Here is a 16039-nt window from a genome sequence, read left to right as displayed (position 1 = left end):
ACTATATACACACAGAGAGTTACTAAGTATTCAAAATTTCCTAAAGAATAACTAATAGCAGCGAACTGAACTCATTACGCATTATTTTAATACTAACCTTAAATTAAATTTCCTTACAAATTAGCTTTCATAAAAATAATTGCGCAGTGAGTAAAACGATCGGATTCAACAAGTTATGTATACATATTAAATAATAATTTAATTAAAAGTATTCTTCATGAAAGTAATATTATTGTATCATGTATGTTAAGAATTAAGGAAAATTATTCGCATTTGAATAAAGAAAAAAGTCCTTATGTAGAAAAACAATGAAATTAAATTGTTAATAATGAATGAAGACTTATCCAAACATGGCTAATCGTACCATTTAAGGTTTAATTTTGTCAGAAATTGATATTTCTGGGTATATTGACCGAAAAAAGTTTTGCTTCGGATCGCGAATTTGTAAAAGATTGCATCATAACGCAGTTGTTACGGCGCGGTTGCGGTTAAGTTAGCGTTACCTCACAGACATACAATGTATGTCTGTGCGTTACCTACTATTAAGTACTCTGTGGTTAAGTGTAAAGTATCGTCGATCTTTTTACTCACTCCGAAATAACCCAACCTGTTTTCCAAACTTTACATAGAGATAGTATCTTTGCGTTTATAATCTCCTACATAGAAAGATTTTAAAACATTAACGTGCAAGTAGGAAAATAGACAGGAATAGGGTAGATCTTGATAACATTGAAGCTTAGCACTCTTAAATTACGCTTAAACTATTTTTCTTAGCTATCGTTAGTGAAGTTCACATTTGTAGAACGCTCTCTAAGTATTTCCAAGATTTTATGACATATAGTAGAGGAACCGATTTGCGCGGTTGTATGAAACATTGACTGTACTATTATTTACTCATGTGATGTTATCCCACGTTCGTTAACGATAGATAAGAAATATCTTAATAAACGCATAAAGTACGGTTAATAATAATAATTTAAAACATTCAGTTCGCTGCCGATGCTAACGTGAAACTGGGTAATTTGTAACAAAAAAATATAGTAAGACTTCTAAAAGACGAAACATCGATAACATTAAACACTATTGTTTTATCTATCGTGAGAAAGCTTGGTAATATTCTTGAAAGGCAGAATACATTAAAATCTCGTATCTACTTGAAACATTAAATCACATTGATCTATTTTATCTAAGAACGACACCTTACAACGAAGATAGTGTAAAGCAAAATGGTAGAGTAGATGCGGTAAATAAATAGCGTGTGGTTTAAACCAGAGTTAAGTACGTTTCTCTAAAGAAGACAGCTTCCACAGTTCCAACGTTAAACCTAAAATGCACAGCCCGCAACGATAGGTCTAGATTCTAGATTCTAGTTCGTTTGAGGATCTTGAAGCCTCTCTCTTCTGGTATTGGCCATTCCATCTGGTAGTTTATCCGATCATGTAGAATATTCAAATTAACAATAATGGATACCAATAACTATATGATAAAGCTGTTACCTAAAAAAATAAAATTTACAGCTAATATTATATTTATTTGACCGATGTTGACAGTTAACACATTACATGTGCGTTTAAGCTAAAGGTCTGATTGTAAATAATTTATTGTTGTAGAAATAGTTCTACTTAAAGGTTAGCAAAATAATTTATATGTTGTTTTTTAGACTGGAAGCAACATCCTAGTTCTGCAACTGGATGGGTAGAGAATTTTAAGCATTAGTATTACCCAATCTACGTTGCTATTCTACTTACATAACTATAAAATATCGGGTGATGGGAATCCTTCGAAATTGTTAATTTTATAGTTGTCTCCGGCGAAACCGTGTTATTTTTAAGGCTTAAGTCCATTCCACAACCAGTACTGTTTACGACATACCATCATCAGAATTTTGCTTCGACGGTTATCAAATGATTGTTTTTAAATTCTATCCAAGTGATTTTAATGTCATTTATTCCTTAATAAATTACAATTTTCATAAGTTTAACATGCCTCCGATGTTCTCTTTAAAAATTTCTTAAAAGTTTTTTTTTCGTAATTTTATCCATGTTATGTTACATATCATGGCATTATGAGTATATTTTTAAAAAGTATCAACTATGGGGCTGTAAAAACCCAAACGTACTTATGCCAAAAAACTTTATATTGTCACAAAGTACGAATACTAATATAACGATACAATGGGGCGTAACTCTTAAAAACCTAATAATCTAACCAACAACAACAGCAACGTTAACAAAATTGGGTTATTGGATGATAATATATAAATACATAAATATCAGGTATAATAGTTAGGTACGTCTCCTAAATGTTGGTGTAATAATTACTTGACAAGAAGCGTAGCCTACCTATTTGATCACATAATGGAATGTATAAACAGAAAAACTCTTGTTAAATAGATATAGATATCCACTTATTTGGGATACTGTTTTAATAATTATACTGTAAAATGAGCAATCAAATAAATTCAATATTAAACGGGATGCGTGACTATCAACACCAATGTCTAAATATTTAAAATTGTATGGAATATTTTTTAAGGTTAAGGCAATATTTACATTGCCCTCTATAAATATCCTAGGTTAATGTGTAACATGTTCATCATCTTCATGAGTAATCGAAGGTTTCTGCATTATTGTTTTATTTTAAAAAGGTTCATTTTGGAATACAAATAAGCATGATACAATTCTTACTCTGTAAATGAAAAATTTATGTTTATTACCATGTTAATCTAAGATGTTTATAATCAATTATTAAATCGTAGATATATGCAACTGTGTGTATATTTAAAAAGATACCAATGGGAATTTTGTATGAGCATCATGATATTATATGAAAAATTGGTAAATTTGTCCTCAGGGAGGAATAATCTCTCGCACGGATTCGTCTGCCACAAGTGAGTCAAAAGGGTCGCTGGGTGTGCTTGTTAAAAAATCAAAAGATATTTATTTAAACGGGAGATAATTATCAATTTTCTCAAGTATTTTCAGTGTCACTTGCCATCTCTCAGCTCTCATGCGAGGATCGTCATTAGTTTAGTATTTAATTACATTAATTTAGAAATTATATTTACAGTACCAATAATTAGAATCGTCAAATTTACATTTTTATTTCTAACTAAGTAATCTAAATTAGCAAAAATATTTTATGTTAATGTATTTAAATTGTGAAAATTAACGGCAGACTGAAGAGCATCTCAAAAGGTATTGTTATATTTGCACAACCTTGAAACTGAAATAAAATATTCATGACTTGTGTAGATGTTAAAGATGAAGTCATATTGCCTGGCACAGTGCCCACCGATCCCCGCATTTTTTATTTACAACCGTAACTTTTCGAACTAGATCAAGAGTATAATCGTTCCAAATATATTGCGAGCTCATACATTCCTTCTTCTTGTAGAGAAAAGGACAAAGGACAGTCACAATAAACAGGAGAAATAGACACGGTGCGACTGAAGCGTAGTATACATCAAAGCTTAAAATTTGCGATAGTTTCACGACATCCATATATTGTTGTTTCTAAGAAACTGGTTAAGTGATATCGTTCGCTCGGAATTACATGGCAAATACTTAAAAACGCCTTTAATTCCGCCCCATGTCACTTTCTTATAGTTCACGAAGGTGGTCATAGAAGACCTTGTACTGTTGTACTGCCAGTTTCAATTGAATGAAGTAAACTGAATGTTAGATAAGCAACAGAAGAAAGCGTTCACGTGGCGGCGTTACGGGTAAATCTTTAAGTAAATGAGAAATCCGGCGAGAGAATGACTGTCGATTAATCTCCCCCGAGGGACAGGGCCTGCACAATGCGGGGATCAGCCTTGCTGCCCTCGCGGAACTCCTCCAGGGTGAGACGGTCGTCGTGGTTCTTGTCCATTTGATCGAATATCTTATCCACGCGTTTTTGCGGAGTGTTCTCGTCCTCTGGCTGCGGAGTTTGCCCCTAGAAACGATAAAAAGTGCTATATTACCTAGGTACCCTTTTTAAATGCACTTAGAACTACTTATTGGATAAGTATGCAATACCGTCATAGTGTAGCTAACAAATAACAGTTCAGTTATCTACAAAATAAATACAGAATTATATAGAAACAGGACGCGGGGAAACTAATAAAATCAACGATTTTCATGTCGGTGTTGGTTTTGTGTCGACACAAGTTTGTACACTAGCTGCGGTATCAGATACACCGATTCCGGAGATCGCTGTTTGCTCGGTGGAAAATGACACGAGCAAGGTAAATATTCAACCCCTATTTCCAATATTCTGGTGTCACCCTTAGCCACGTTTCCCATCTAGCAATTGATTTAGGTGGATTTATTAATTTAATTGGAGTATTGTCACTGAGAATTGTTGTTTTGTCCGTAATTCTGAAAATATGATTTATACGTAGACAACAACAAACAATTCCTGTTATTTTATTTTGTTGTTTGTCAACAATACGCAGAAGTGATTATCCCAATGTTACTAGAAATCATGTTGTTAATACGACAATAATAATAAATAAGTATGTCCGACACGTTTACAAACATAACAATAATTTTCTCAACTTTGGATAAGGAAAGAAGTGTAAAAGGAACGTGTTATGAAATAGCTTGTAAATACATACCACCATCTGGTATATAGCGTCCACTATGTTATACATTTCGTCCCGCGTTATATACCCGTCGTTGTCCACATCGTAGAGACGAAAAGCCCCTAAAATGTATATAAAAAGTCGATCACATACTCAGTATGTATTAAACGTAAAATATACGTTCTGTATTATGCTCCATTCAGTCCGAAAACAGCTTCATAAAAGTTTTTTATGTACTTTGTTAAAGATTTATCGAGATTCTATCTTGAAATAAATTTGCATGCAAAAGGAATGTGTGGTTCTTATATACTTTGGTAAGTTTCGGTGAGATATAGTAATCCATACTATTAATATTATAAATGCGAAAGTAACTCTGTCTGTCTGTCTGTTACTCAATCACGCCTTAATTACTGAACCAATTTGCATGAAATTTGGTATAGAGATATTTTGATACCCGAGAAAGGACATAGGATAGGTTTTATCCCGGAAATCCCACGGGAACGGGAACTATGCGGGTTTTTCTTTGACTGCGCGGGTGATGCCGCTGGTGGAAAGCTAGTTCATAATACCTAATTGTAGGAACATTTTATAGAAAGCTTCTTGATCAACTGAAAAATCTGCAGTAAACATTTGAATTTACTTGAATACGATACAACATTTGAATTTACTTGAACATTAAAATATTTATAAATATACAAAAAGCTCCAAAAGGCAAGCAACTCACAATGCAACTTTTCATCGAGATTTCCTCGCGATGTCACCGATAAAGCCCGTATGAACTCCTCAAATTCTATTGACCCGTCCTGAAAGAAGAGATTTACCTTATTAAAATCTTAAAAATTAATTGATTAATTATACACCATCAACCAATAAAAAATACTATTTAAATATGTTCGAGGAAATATGGAATATGAATAGGAGGAATATGTTCATCGGTTACACTTAATTTGTCAAAATAACATAATTTTGTTGTAATATTCTAAATCAAATCTAATACATTCAATTAAATGTTTAAATCACCAATAACAAAATTATTATGATAGAAAATGAGAAAATCTTCTTCTACCACGTAATATAAAAGTACTAAAACACAGTGTGAGTAAGTATAAATTTCATTAAATACAAAACTATAAAACACGAGCTTTCATTTATAAAACATTTCATCTATTAAGTTTATTCGTACAAAAGACGATAAAAATTGTAAAGGGAATGCTGTCTCGTTGCGATAAGGTAAAATATTAATATATCACCAAAGTGTTCACAAATGCTGCACTAAAGCTTTGTTTAAAATATTAAAGGCAATTTCGAGTTTTCAATACGAAGTTTTAATATTAAATCATCATTATATTCTTAGCACATTTCAATTGTAGTAAGTTAATTGAAATGTGCTAAGAATGCTGCGAATAAATAAAAATTATTAATGTATGTTTTTTTTAAGTTGCAATGCGAAAATATTGGTCGATGTTCGTCCATATTACAAAGGGGGAATGATTAGGTAATTATAACAATAGGAGTGACAAAGATATCTCTTTATCCAGAAAGCGTGTAATAAAGGATAGAATCACGTGAATGATCTTATTTAAAAACCAAGAACATCGAAGTAAAGGAAGTGGCTTTATGTGAAACAAACTTTAGCTTTCCCCAGTTTCCCGTGAATGGCTGCTTTAATGGGCACGATTAGCTTGCAAGATGTTATGCGCTACAATATTCCTGAATTTTATAGGTACTGACCTCATACTTCTGTTAAACATTTCACACACACACACACTGACACACACAGCACTATCTGAATTCTGATCCTATACTAAGCTTTTCGCTTGCATTATCAGTTATGGTAGCAATTGGCTCATAATTAACACCCAGATATGGAGCAAGTATCGATTCATCACAAAAATATTGTCCCTGGATGTGAATCGAACGACCTCTGGCTTCCAGGGTCTTTATCAACTAAGCCAACCCGTCTACAAATTTCACGATATAATAATATACCGCCATTTAAAACCTGGTAAACCTTTAATGGTTCTATTGAGTGTAGATCTATTGAACTAGTAGACTTGACTTTTAGAATTATAGCATTACTAGCGGTCCGCCCCGGCTTCGCCCGTGGTACATATGAAAAATAGATGTTGGCCGATTCTCAGACTTACCCGATATGCACAGAAAATTTCATGAGAATCGGTCCACCCGTTTCGGAGGAGTATGCAGACTAACATTGTGACACGAGAATTTTATATATAAGATGTAACATCATCATTATATCGTTGGCCGAGTTTGATAGAAAATTCCATAATTTTGAAATAGGGAGCAATATATTACAAAATGTTAATTTATTTTCTTTACAAATTTGAATATTCATGAAGGTATGTGTAAGACTACCTTTTTTGAACGAGTAGGTACCTACTCCTAATTAATTAAGTATCATAAGTCATCAACGATCATAATCCTCATTCGGACTGACTAGTCAAAATCATTAATAATATCATGATCGAGTAGATAGAAAACGATAACTTAGAAATTAATCAAACGAAGTATTTTTCATTTGATTTAAAACCCTATAAAAGCAAACATTAGACCATAAATCTAAACACAGTCAGGAATAAAAGTTCTAAAACCAACGCCAAATGAAATGCAGCTTTTTTTAAAGCAGCGTCTCTAAAAATCTCATTTAGAGTTTTCGAGTATCACTTCTATCTTCCAATTTATCTGCTAACGAGCTCCTGGTATCGATGTTGATGTCGCTGGCTTATGAATATTTAACGTTGCAGTCTGTTATCTAATGCAGGTTAATTAATGGCAATCGAAACATGGGCCATATTGAACTGTTAGTTTGCGTCACAGATTAAATATTATATATAAAATAATAAAAAATAATAATTCCTTTATTTTACAAGACAAGATTATTACAATATGGTGTATTTCACAATATTAATTAATTTAATAATTTGATATTAATATAATTATGAGATTCATTGGTTCCCGCACTAGGCGAAGCCTGTCCTGCGGGACCAAAAAACGATTAACAATATAATATAATTTATAACGGAGCGGCATAGATTATGTGATTAATATTTAAATTCGTATTCAAGTATTACATAAGAATATTATTTTAATTCATTAAATTCATTTAAATTAAATTAAAAAAAAGAAAAGAATAGAAGAAAATATTTGGTTTAGTCTGTGCTTCGAGTTAACAGCCAGTTTGATGATGGAATGACTTTGACGCACATTTAAAAAATAATGATATTTATGAAGCAGGATTTTTATAAAATTAAAAAAAATCTAATAAATAAAAAAAAATCACGGCGTTTTCAATCGTAAAGACATTCGCTTGGAAGCCTACCCTGATACATATTCAATACTAGCGGTCCGCCCCGGCTTCGCCCGTGGTACCTACCTACATGTTTAAACTATCCTATCTCTCAAGTTGGATCGAACTGCACATGGTGTGCGAATTTTATTATAATCGGTTAAGTGGTTTAGGAGTCCATTGAGGACAAACATTGTGCACGAGATTTATATATATTAGATATTGCATCTCAAGTGAAAGAACGTTGTTTATGACCAGTGTCTCAAAAACAGTCAAAAGGTCAACAAGGATTTGATTATGTACACATCGGATTGATTTCCAAAATTACTGTAGGCCAGAGAAGACTCATTATGGAACATGTTACGCTATCACTTTAAAACTGGTTTAAAATGACATCACATGAATCTCTCCGATCATAAAGCTGATGGAAAAATACTATTTTATCGCACCAGTTAACTCCAACGAGGTTAAAACTGTGAATAGAGCGAATTAATGGGAATGCTTGTGACAGTTACATACCTACTTTAGGATTGTATTCACCTATTTTTATATTTTGCAAAATAATTACTCTACTCAGTGACGATAATTAATGAATCGTATCTATCTGAACTTGTTTAAATTGTTTTTGTGGTTCAAAATTAATTATAGCACTAAAGAAAATATAATTAAATGATGTAATCAAAATAATATAAAGAGTATAGTTTGTATTGAAGTCGGTAATACGTGCTTTATAGACTACAAGCCCGCATATGAAAAAAATATGGGTCAAATGAACCACCAGGGGTCATATCTAGAACGAAAGAAGAGCAAAAAATAATAAGATTCATCACTATGCCGTCACTTGTAAGCTGTCCAACTGAGTGCAGATGAGAATTGAAAAGTACAGGTAGACTCGGTAAATTTTGGTCATATATTTTTGTACGGCATTCTTAACCATCGATAGATCCATTAAAAATAATAAGAAACCGCTCAGTGCCGTACAAAAATGTGGGTCCACCAAGTCGGAATTTTTATTTAATTTCCGAGAGTTACCGGGGGTAAATTTGGTCATTTGACCATGTACGGCATCTGTGTCATACTATTGCTATACTGCTTTTAATCCATTATTCCGCAACGCCGTACAAAAATCATGGGGACAAGGGGAAAAAATCGAGAGTTGCAATCCCCTCTCTTTCCCCACTCCAGGGGGTCATTTGACTAAGTACGGCTTCGGTTCCAAAACATTATCTAGCACTCAAAAGTACTATTAAAAGCAATGCCGTCAAAAAATAATTGTTCTTTTAAATGTATACCAATAATCATCTTAATTTCATCGAATTCTTGATATAAAGAGCTGTAAGGTCATTTGACCCTGTACGGGAACTTTTTTTTTAACATGATATTGTAAAATTCAATTGTTGTATAGTATTGCCGTTCAATAGAAACCATTCTAAAAAAAGTTATAGAGAAATGCAAACCCAGAAATTTTGTTAAAGTTTAAACATCGTAGATTAATGAAATATAATAGTTTTCTACACTTTATTCGTTGTTTTAAATAGTATTAACATAGATAAATTAGGAAAAAACAATGCCGTACATTTTTGTGCAGACCACATCTTTTAGGCTGATGAAAGCGACGAAAGCTACAATTTTAAGGGTGCTTTATGGCCATTTGATACAGTACGGCATTAACATATTTTTACCCAACTACGGCAAAGCAAAAGGAGGGTTATGGTTTTGACAGGTCATGTATGTATGTTCATCTATTCCCTCGTAACTTCTAAACTACTTATCAGAATTCGACAAATGACATATCATTAGAAGCGTCTGAATTGTTCACTGGATAATCAGTGACCAGCTAGCTAAAGGCTATATGGGGTTTCACAAAATCTAATGTGGCGCCCTCTAGCGGACAAAACATACAGAGTAAAAAAATAAAGTTAAGATAAATATGCCGTGTTTGGTATCATTTGAAAGCGCTTTACTTGTACATTTTGAATATGTATATATTACTAGCATTTGCTTGTGACTTTACCTGTATTCATGGGCTGATTGAATTATTCACATCTTTTCGTTCATAGCTTTTTTATTAGTTCATCAATTTAACGGAGTCCATTCCACTTGACTCCGACTTTCCAAGGTGATAATTAACCACCTCGAGCTTCTTAATATTAATGTATATTTATATTTTACTAGCGACCCGCCCCGGCTTCGCACGGGTGCAATGCTGATACTAAATACACTACAGAAAAACTGTGAATGTTGTATATAAAAACATAGCGGCCCGCTCCGGTTTCGCACGGGTATAAAATAGATAGCCGGGCGGCCGGCCGGTACCGCCGCAAACGCTACGTCCCGCAATTTTTAATTCTGTAATATCTTCGAAAATATTCACTTAAATCATACGGTGTAAAGGGCCATATAGATCTATATTAAATGAACAATGTATTCAAGGTATTTAATTGGTTAAGGATTAATGCTGTATTGGTTAAAATCGCATCGAAAATTAGCCATTATTTGTCGTAAAAAGTAAATGACAAAAAAAAGTTATTGTGGGTTATCCATAAGAGATAGACTTCCATCGCGGACTTTTCTGTAGACCTTTTCAATGTGTATAATACTTAGTACATTATTTTGATAAAACTCGTAGGGTCGCCTGCGTTTGCAATGTAAGCGAAAAAAATATAATTTTTTACGACATCACATTAGAAACCTCAAAAATAACAGTACTTCTCCACTATTTAATGGATGTTATTATACATATAAACCTTCCTCTTGAATCACTCTATCTATAAAAAAAAACCGCATCAAAATCCGTTGCGTAGTTTCAAAGATTTAAGCGTACAAAGGGACATAGGGACATAGGGACAGGGAAAGCGACTTTGTTTTATACTATGTAGTGATTAGAAAAATATAAAGCAAACATTTCGTTATATGGATTTTTTCTTTTTCAGATTTTTCCCCTTTGAACCAACGAAAATGTACGGCACATGAAAAAATATTATCTATGCATAAAATACTTTAAAAATAAATTTATTTCGTGTTGTGTCAAATAACCCCCTGGAGTGGGGAAAGAGAGGGGATTACAACTCTCGATTTTTTCCACTTGTCCCCATGATTTTTGTACGGCGTTGCGGAATAATGGATTAAAAGCAGTATAGCAATAGTATGACACAGATGCCGTACATGGTCAAATGACCAAATTTACCCCCGGTAACTCTCGGAAATTAAATAAAAATTCCGACTTGGTGGACCCACATTTTTGTACGGCACTGAGCGGTTTCTTATTATTTTTAATGGATCTATCGATGGTTAAGAATGCCGTACAAAAATATATGACCAAAATTTACCGAGTCTACCTGTACTTTTCAATTCTCATCTGCACTCAGTTGGACAGCTTACAAGTGACGGCATAGTGATGAATCTTATTATTTTTTGCTCTTCTTTCGTACTAGATATGTCCCGTGGTGGTTCATTTGACCCATATTTTTTTCATATGCGGGCTTGTAGTCTATTATTGATTTGGATAAAATAAATTATTGGATTATTTAAATATGGATCCGGGGTGGCTCAGTAGAGTGCGATCGAATCTCGCTTCATGATCTTCCTTTTTTCAATTTTTTCAGTTTTTAGAAATTTTCAAATACTTACGTTGTTTTCATCGAAAACTCGAAAGACGAGTGAGGCGAATTTACTGGGATCTCCTTGAGGGAAGAACTGCTTGTAGATCTTTATGAATCCCTGAAAAATATTGATTAATAATTTAATATTTTTTAATTAGGTATTATTTTTATTCGTCAACTATTAAGAGAATGCATGACTTCTCTACTAATTAATAATATTGGAATATTATTAGTTCTTTAATAGTTCATGTATAAATTTTATTAGTTTCGTTTTAAATGTTTTTTTCTTCACAAATTTTCGGTTACTTAATAAATATAAAAATAAATGCCGTAAGGTCTTCTGTTATATTTATTTTAGCAAACAACATTAACTTAATTACACTTTGACTTTTTAATATTAATAAAAATGTAAGAGTTAAACGCACCTGCTCAGTTAAAAGTCCATTGGGACAGTCTTTGAGGAATCCTTTGTGCCTGTAAATAAATTAATATACTTACTTTAATGTAGAACAACCTGTTACTAAATTAGTTTATTAAATTATGTTTATAAGTGAAGATTTTTTATTTTATTTCATTTTACTATATCTAATATGTATCTACAATAAAAATAAAAAAATGTCCGACTCTACATATTTTACAATTGACGAATTTTTGTTTTATCAACTAATATCGCAACAAGATGTTTCTTATGTTAGAAAATTTGGAAAAGAATAAATCCCCTAAAAATTTATTTTAAGTTAAATGTAAAAATATCTGTTCAGATTTCAGACTTAGAACTATTTATGTTTTCCGCCGTATTGCCTGCAACGTTGTAGGTAAGGTCATAGAGCAATTTTGTAGCCAAAAATTGCAATGTTCTATAGGTTTCTTATACTTAACTAGTTCTGTTTGAATAATATTCTGAGCTTATGTTAGTCAGAGATTTATTACTGTAATAAAAATCTTTGCTACTATATGTTTGTGCACGCAATATTTTATTTTATTAACCAATTTTATTAAGGCTTGAGGTCGGATATAATCTCTATGTGGCATCAAAGTGTTTTATTACATTTAAAAATAACTTACCACAGCCGAATCTCCTTCTCAGTAACTGAAACAAAATAAAAATATATTGTTATTATAATAGAGAAATAAACACATCTTTTACAAAGCTTCGAACTTTCCATCCTACTATCTTTTAAAAACTTGGTTTTCGCATATTTTAAAAGAAAATATTTGAACATTTTAAAGCTTTTTATCGTAAAAAGTTTAAGTTATAAAATTAACGCTATTCAAAGTTGTAAAGAATTTCTTTTTCCATGGTAATTGCTTTGTTTTCCTTCATTTAATGATTGCACATAGTGACATATTTTCAGCGAACAAAAGGCAAATTAATATGCGGTAAAAATATTTCCAATTTAGGTGTTCACTGACCAACTTTCAACGTTCATTCAGCTAGTTTAAATTGGTTTATCCCGATTACAGCGATTACTAACCACTTCTATGATAGGAATTTCCATTAAATCTCTACTCGATCAGATTTTCTGGAATGTAGCTACTGTAACTAGGTATATATAGTATGTGAGAATCGTATTATTTTAAATGCGACAGTTTTTACATGATTGAGTTTTTGCTCGTTTAATCGCAAAAATGATTGACTTTGGGTGTTTGATAGAATTTGATTATTTCTATATTTATTATTATTTAAAAGAAATTGCTGCGTGGGGAAGTGAAGAACATTACAACTTTAGAATAGGAAAGTAATAAAAACGATATGACTAAACAAACAATGCAAGCACTGTTTTCTTGTAGGTAAGTTGACTCAAAATTGTTATAGGTAATGATATATAATTCATTCCTGTTTCAGTTGCTGTACTTATTACACTTTTAGTATTAAATTGTTGCTGTTTCCGTGCTTTACACATTACACAAAAGAATGACAATAAAATATTTACTTTTTAAATGTAAATATGTTTGTTTAGTTCATATCAATCGATATGAACTCCAATAGTGCTGTGCGTGTTAATATTCAAAAACGTCGGAAGTGTTCCGAATATCTAACGCGCGCTTTATGCAAATTCATCAAACCTTTTCATGTTATGGGGAAAAGTTTTATATAAAGCCTTATCGACCAAAACATGCGTCCAGTGGCGAGCTGACTCCATAATGGCTTGGTTATCATATAAATTTGTTATATTGGTTAGTAGCGATCGTATATAAAAGTGTATTTTTTACAAATCCGACACTTTACGCGACGAATATTTGTATCTATATTTTGTGTATTTGATGTACACTATCGGCTTATCGAGGATGTATTGTAGTGAATAAAATGCGAGTGTAATTTAAGTTTATTTTTTTTTGTAGGCTTTCGCCGCAACCGTGTATTGTGCTCCCGAGGGATATAACTACAACAGGCCAGATGTTTCCCTAGAGTTGCCGATTCAGACGAATCAGGAGGTTCAACAGGCAGTACCGCAGCAGCCCGGACAGATCTTCCAAAAGACTGTGTCTTATTCCATTTCACACGAAGACTACGCATATTTAAATCACCAGAAAGAAGAACTAGCTCAAAATGGCGCGCTTATCCACAACCCGATACCGCACCAGCCACAGATCAATCAATTAGACACAGCAGTTGCAAATACAATTCTTCAAGCTGGCGCGAATCAAGAAAGTATCGTACAAAACAGTGATTCGTCTTCATACAATATACAAAACGATTTACCGCTACAGAATTTGCAAATAAGTACGCCCATATATAATGAAAATGTTAACCAAGTGCTTCAATTACAAACCCCGGCTATAACTCCAAACAACTATTACGCTCAAGCACAAATAAATAATGTTGCCCTAAATTCGCAAAGCGGTGTTCAACAAATAGTTCATATTCAAAATGGTGCTTCTAATGAGCTCGATGTGCAAAGCAATTCTTCACCAGTGAATGTACAGATTGCGTCAGGTCAAAATTACCAAAATAATGTGCAGCCGTTAATACCGGCGCAAGGCTTTCAGCCATTTGCGAATGTAAATGGCCCACAGTATAATCTACCATCGAATCAGTTCATTGCGCCGGTAATTACCAAACATATTTATTTCCACGTGCCACCCCCGGATGTTGAAGAAGAGCAGCGCATTCCCATCTCACCGCCGCCCAAGAAGACCTACAGGATTCTGTTTATAAAACTCCCCGCTCAAGCTTCATCTTCTAATGCTATCGAACTACAACAAAGACTCAGGGCTGTCGCGCCAGTAGAAGAGAAAACTCTTATTTATGTGTTAGTTAAGAAGCCCGAAGAGCAGCAAGTGATCGTTCCCACTGCACCAAAACTGTCAGAACATGAAGTTCTGTTTGTTAAATACAGAGATAACCCGATAACACAGTCGGAGGAACTAGAAAGAGTCGTGGAAATACCTCAAAGGAATAGCCAAGTAAATGCAGAATCATTGCAGCCTGGGTATGCAAACGGACAATGGTAAATAGTTACTAAATTTGGGTAAAGTTACTTAAATTAATACGAATATTGTTTCGTTTCTTTTATTTAACATTTGTTGTGTAACATTTTGTAATGCAAAGCTGTTTTTTTTCTGCCGTTATTTAGTGTGTTTAAAATCATTTTTGTATAACAAGAATTAATACTGTTGAATTTCTAAATAATGGAACCCGGCTTGTTTAAAATTACAAAAGTTTTTCAGGCATAGTTTGTGAAATTGCCATGTAAAGAGGTATAAAAAGTTGTTAAAGTATTTGAGACTGGAATGCGAAGTTTAGTGTTACATGCGAAATAATCATTTCTTCCTCGCTATCACTTTGTTACGCAATTCATTTTGTATAGTAGATATAATATTATGATGTTATGCTAATAATGCAAATTTTTGTAAATAAATTATAGTCATAGAGGCTTGTATCATACGTTATGTTTCAGACGATTATGTAATAATAATATATTATAGAGTTGAATCTGATAATGTGTCTTAATAGATGGAAAGTTTTTCTATATAATTTATAGTAGAAAATACCACACCCCTTTCAAATGAATTGAAATTCTCAACATTTTGAATATGAATGCATACATGTTAGAATATTCCTAAATTAAACGCAAGGCTAAAATATGCACACAAAATCGGTTAGTTAGACAATTTTGTAAATTCATTTCACTTTTTCAATATTTTCAACAAAAACATAGCATAAAAATAAACTGTAACAGAATATGAAGCATAATTATTTTCACAGTATTTATTTAAAACAGTTTTGTTAACTGCAAAAATAAACATAGCACGGTTTTGCCGAAATCCAAAGTGCTAGTACTCTGATATTTCAAATATAAACGAATAAAATAACTGGCTGCCGGAATATAGGAATAGCAATAAAAATATATTTAATTAAAATGGACATCTCTATTTATGTCCAATTATTAACTGAACAAGTGCATTTTATATCACGCTTGCAAACGTTCACCATAAATATTATAATGATACACAAACATAATTATGGACAAATACCCTAATTGTTCTTTAAGTTATTTTTTTGACAATAACATCTAATAATCCCAAATTCGAAGACTCATTTATCTTTAGGTTTAC

The 16039-nt window shown here is 32.6% G+C and overlaps 2 protein-coding genes across 3 annotated transcripts in view; one reads left to right on the top strand and one right to left on the bottom strand.

Moving 5' to 3' along the window:
* Positions 1-2343: 2343 nt before the first annotated feature.
* LOC149491447 (frequenin-2) overlaps positions 2344-16039 on the bottom strand; it is a 183477-nt gene continuing 169781 nt past the window's right edge. For both annotated transcript variants that reach the window (XM_089698418.1, XM_089698409.1), the window contains 6 exons: positions 12545-12569; positions 11905-11953; positions 11508-11597; positions 5295-5373; positions 4604-4692; positions 2344-3939 (listed from right to left, as the gene is read on the bottom strand). In XM_089698418.1, the coding sequence (XP_089554544.1) occupies positions 3772-3939; positions 4604-4692; positions 5295-5373; positions 11508-11597; positions 11905-11953; positions 12545-12569 (500 nt within the window). In that variant the 3' untranslated portion in view covers positions 2344-3771. The remainder of the gene's footprint in view (positions 3940-4603; positions 4693-5294; positions 5374-11507; positions 11598-11904; positions 11954-12544; positions 12570-16039) is intronic.
* On the top strand, positions 13608-15424 carry LOC149491451 (uncharacterized). Its single transcript, XM_089699678.1, has 2 exons — positions 13608-13657; positions 13823-15424. Exons 1-2 carry the CDS (start codon positions 13625-13627, stop codon positions 14933-14935), a joined length of 1146 nt encoding a protein of 381 aa, XP_089555804.1. The 5' UTR covers positions 13608-13624; the 3' UTR covers positions 14936-15424.

The sequence above is a fragment of the Colias philodice genome, chromosome 1, assembly GCF_061535455.1.
Source record: "Colias philodice isolate Cphi_HAF_F1 chromosome 1, ilColPhil1 Martin Lab GWU primary, whole genome shotgun sequence".
In the NCBI taxonomy this organism is placed as follows: Eukaryota; Metazoa; Arthropoda; class Insecta; order Lepidoptera; family Pieridae; genus Colias; species Colias philodice.
The sequence above is the reverse complement of the archived record's forward strand: the minus strand, read 5'-3'. Positions and strand labels throughout refer to the sequence as shown.

Bases quoted from the DNA above. Each gene is read 5' to 3' on its own strand.
- LOC149491451 (XM_089699678.1), top strand. From the start codon at position 13,625: ATGGCTTGGTTATCATATAAATTTGTTATATTG. The intron at 13,658-13,822 runs GTTAGTAGCGAT...TTTTTTTTGTAG, and splicing joins CATATAAATTTGTTATATTG to GCTTTCGCCGCAACCGTGTA.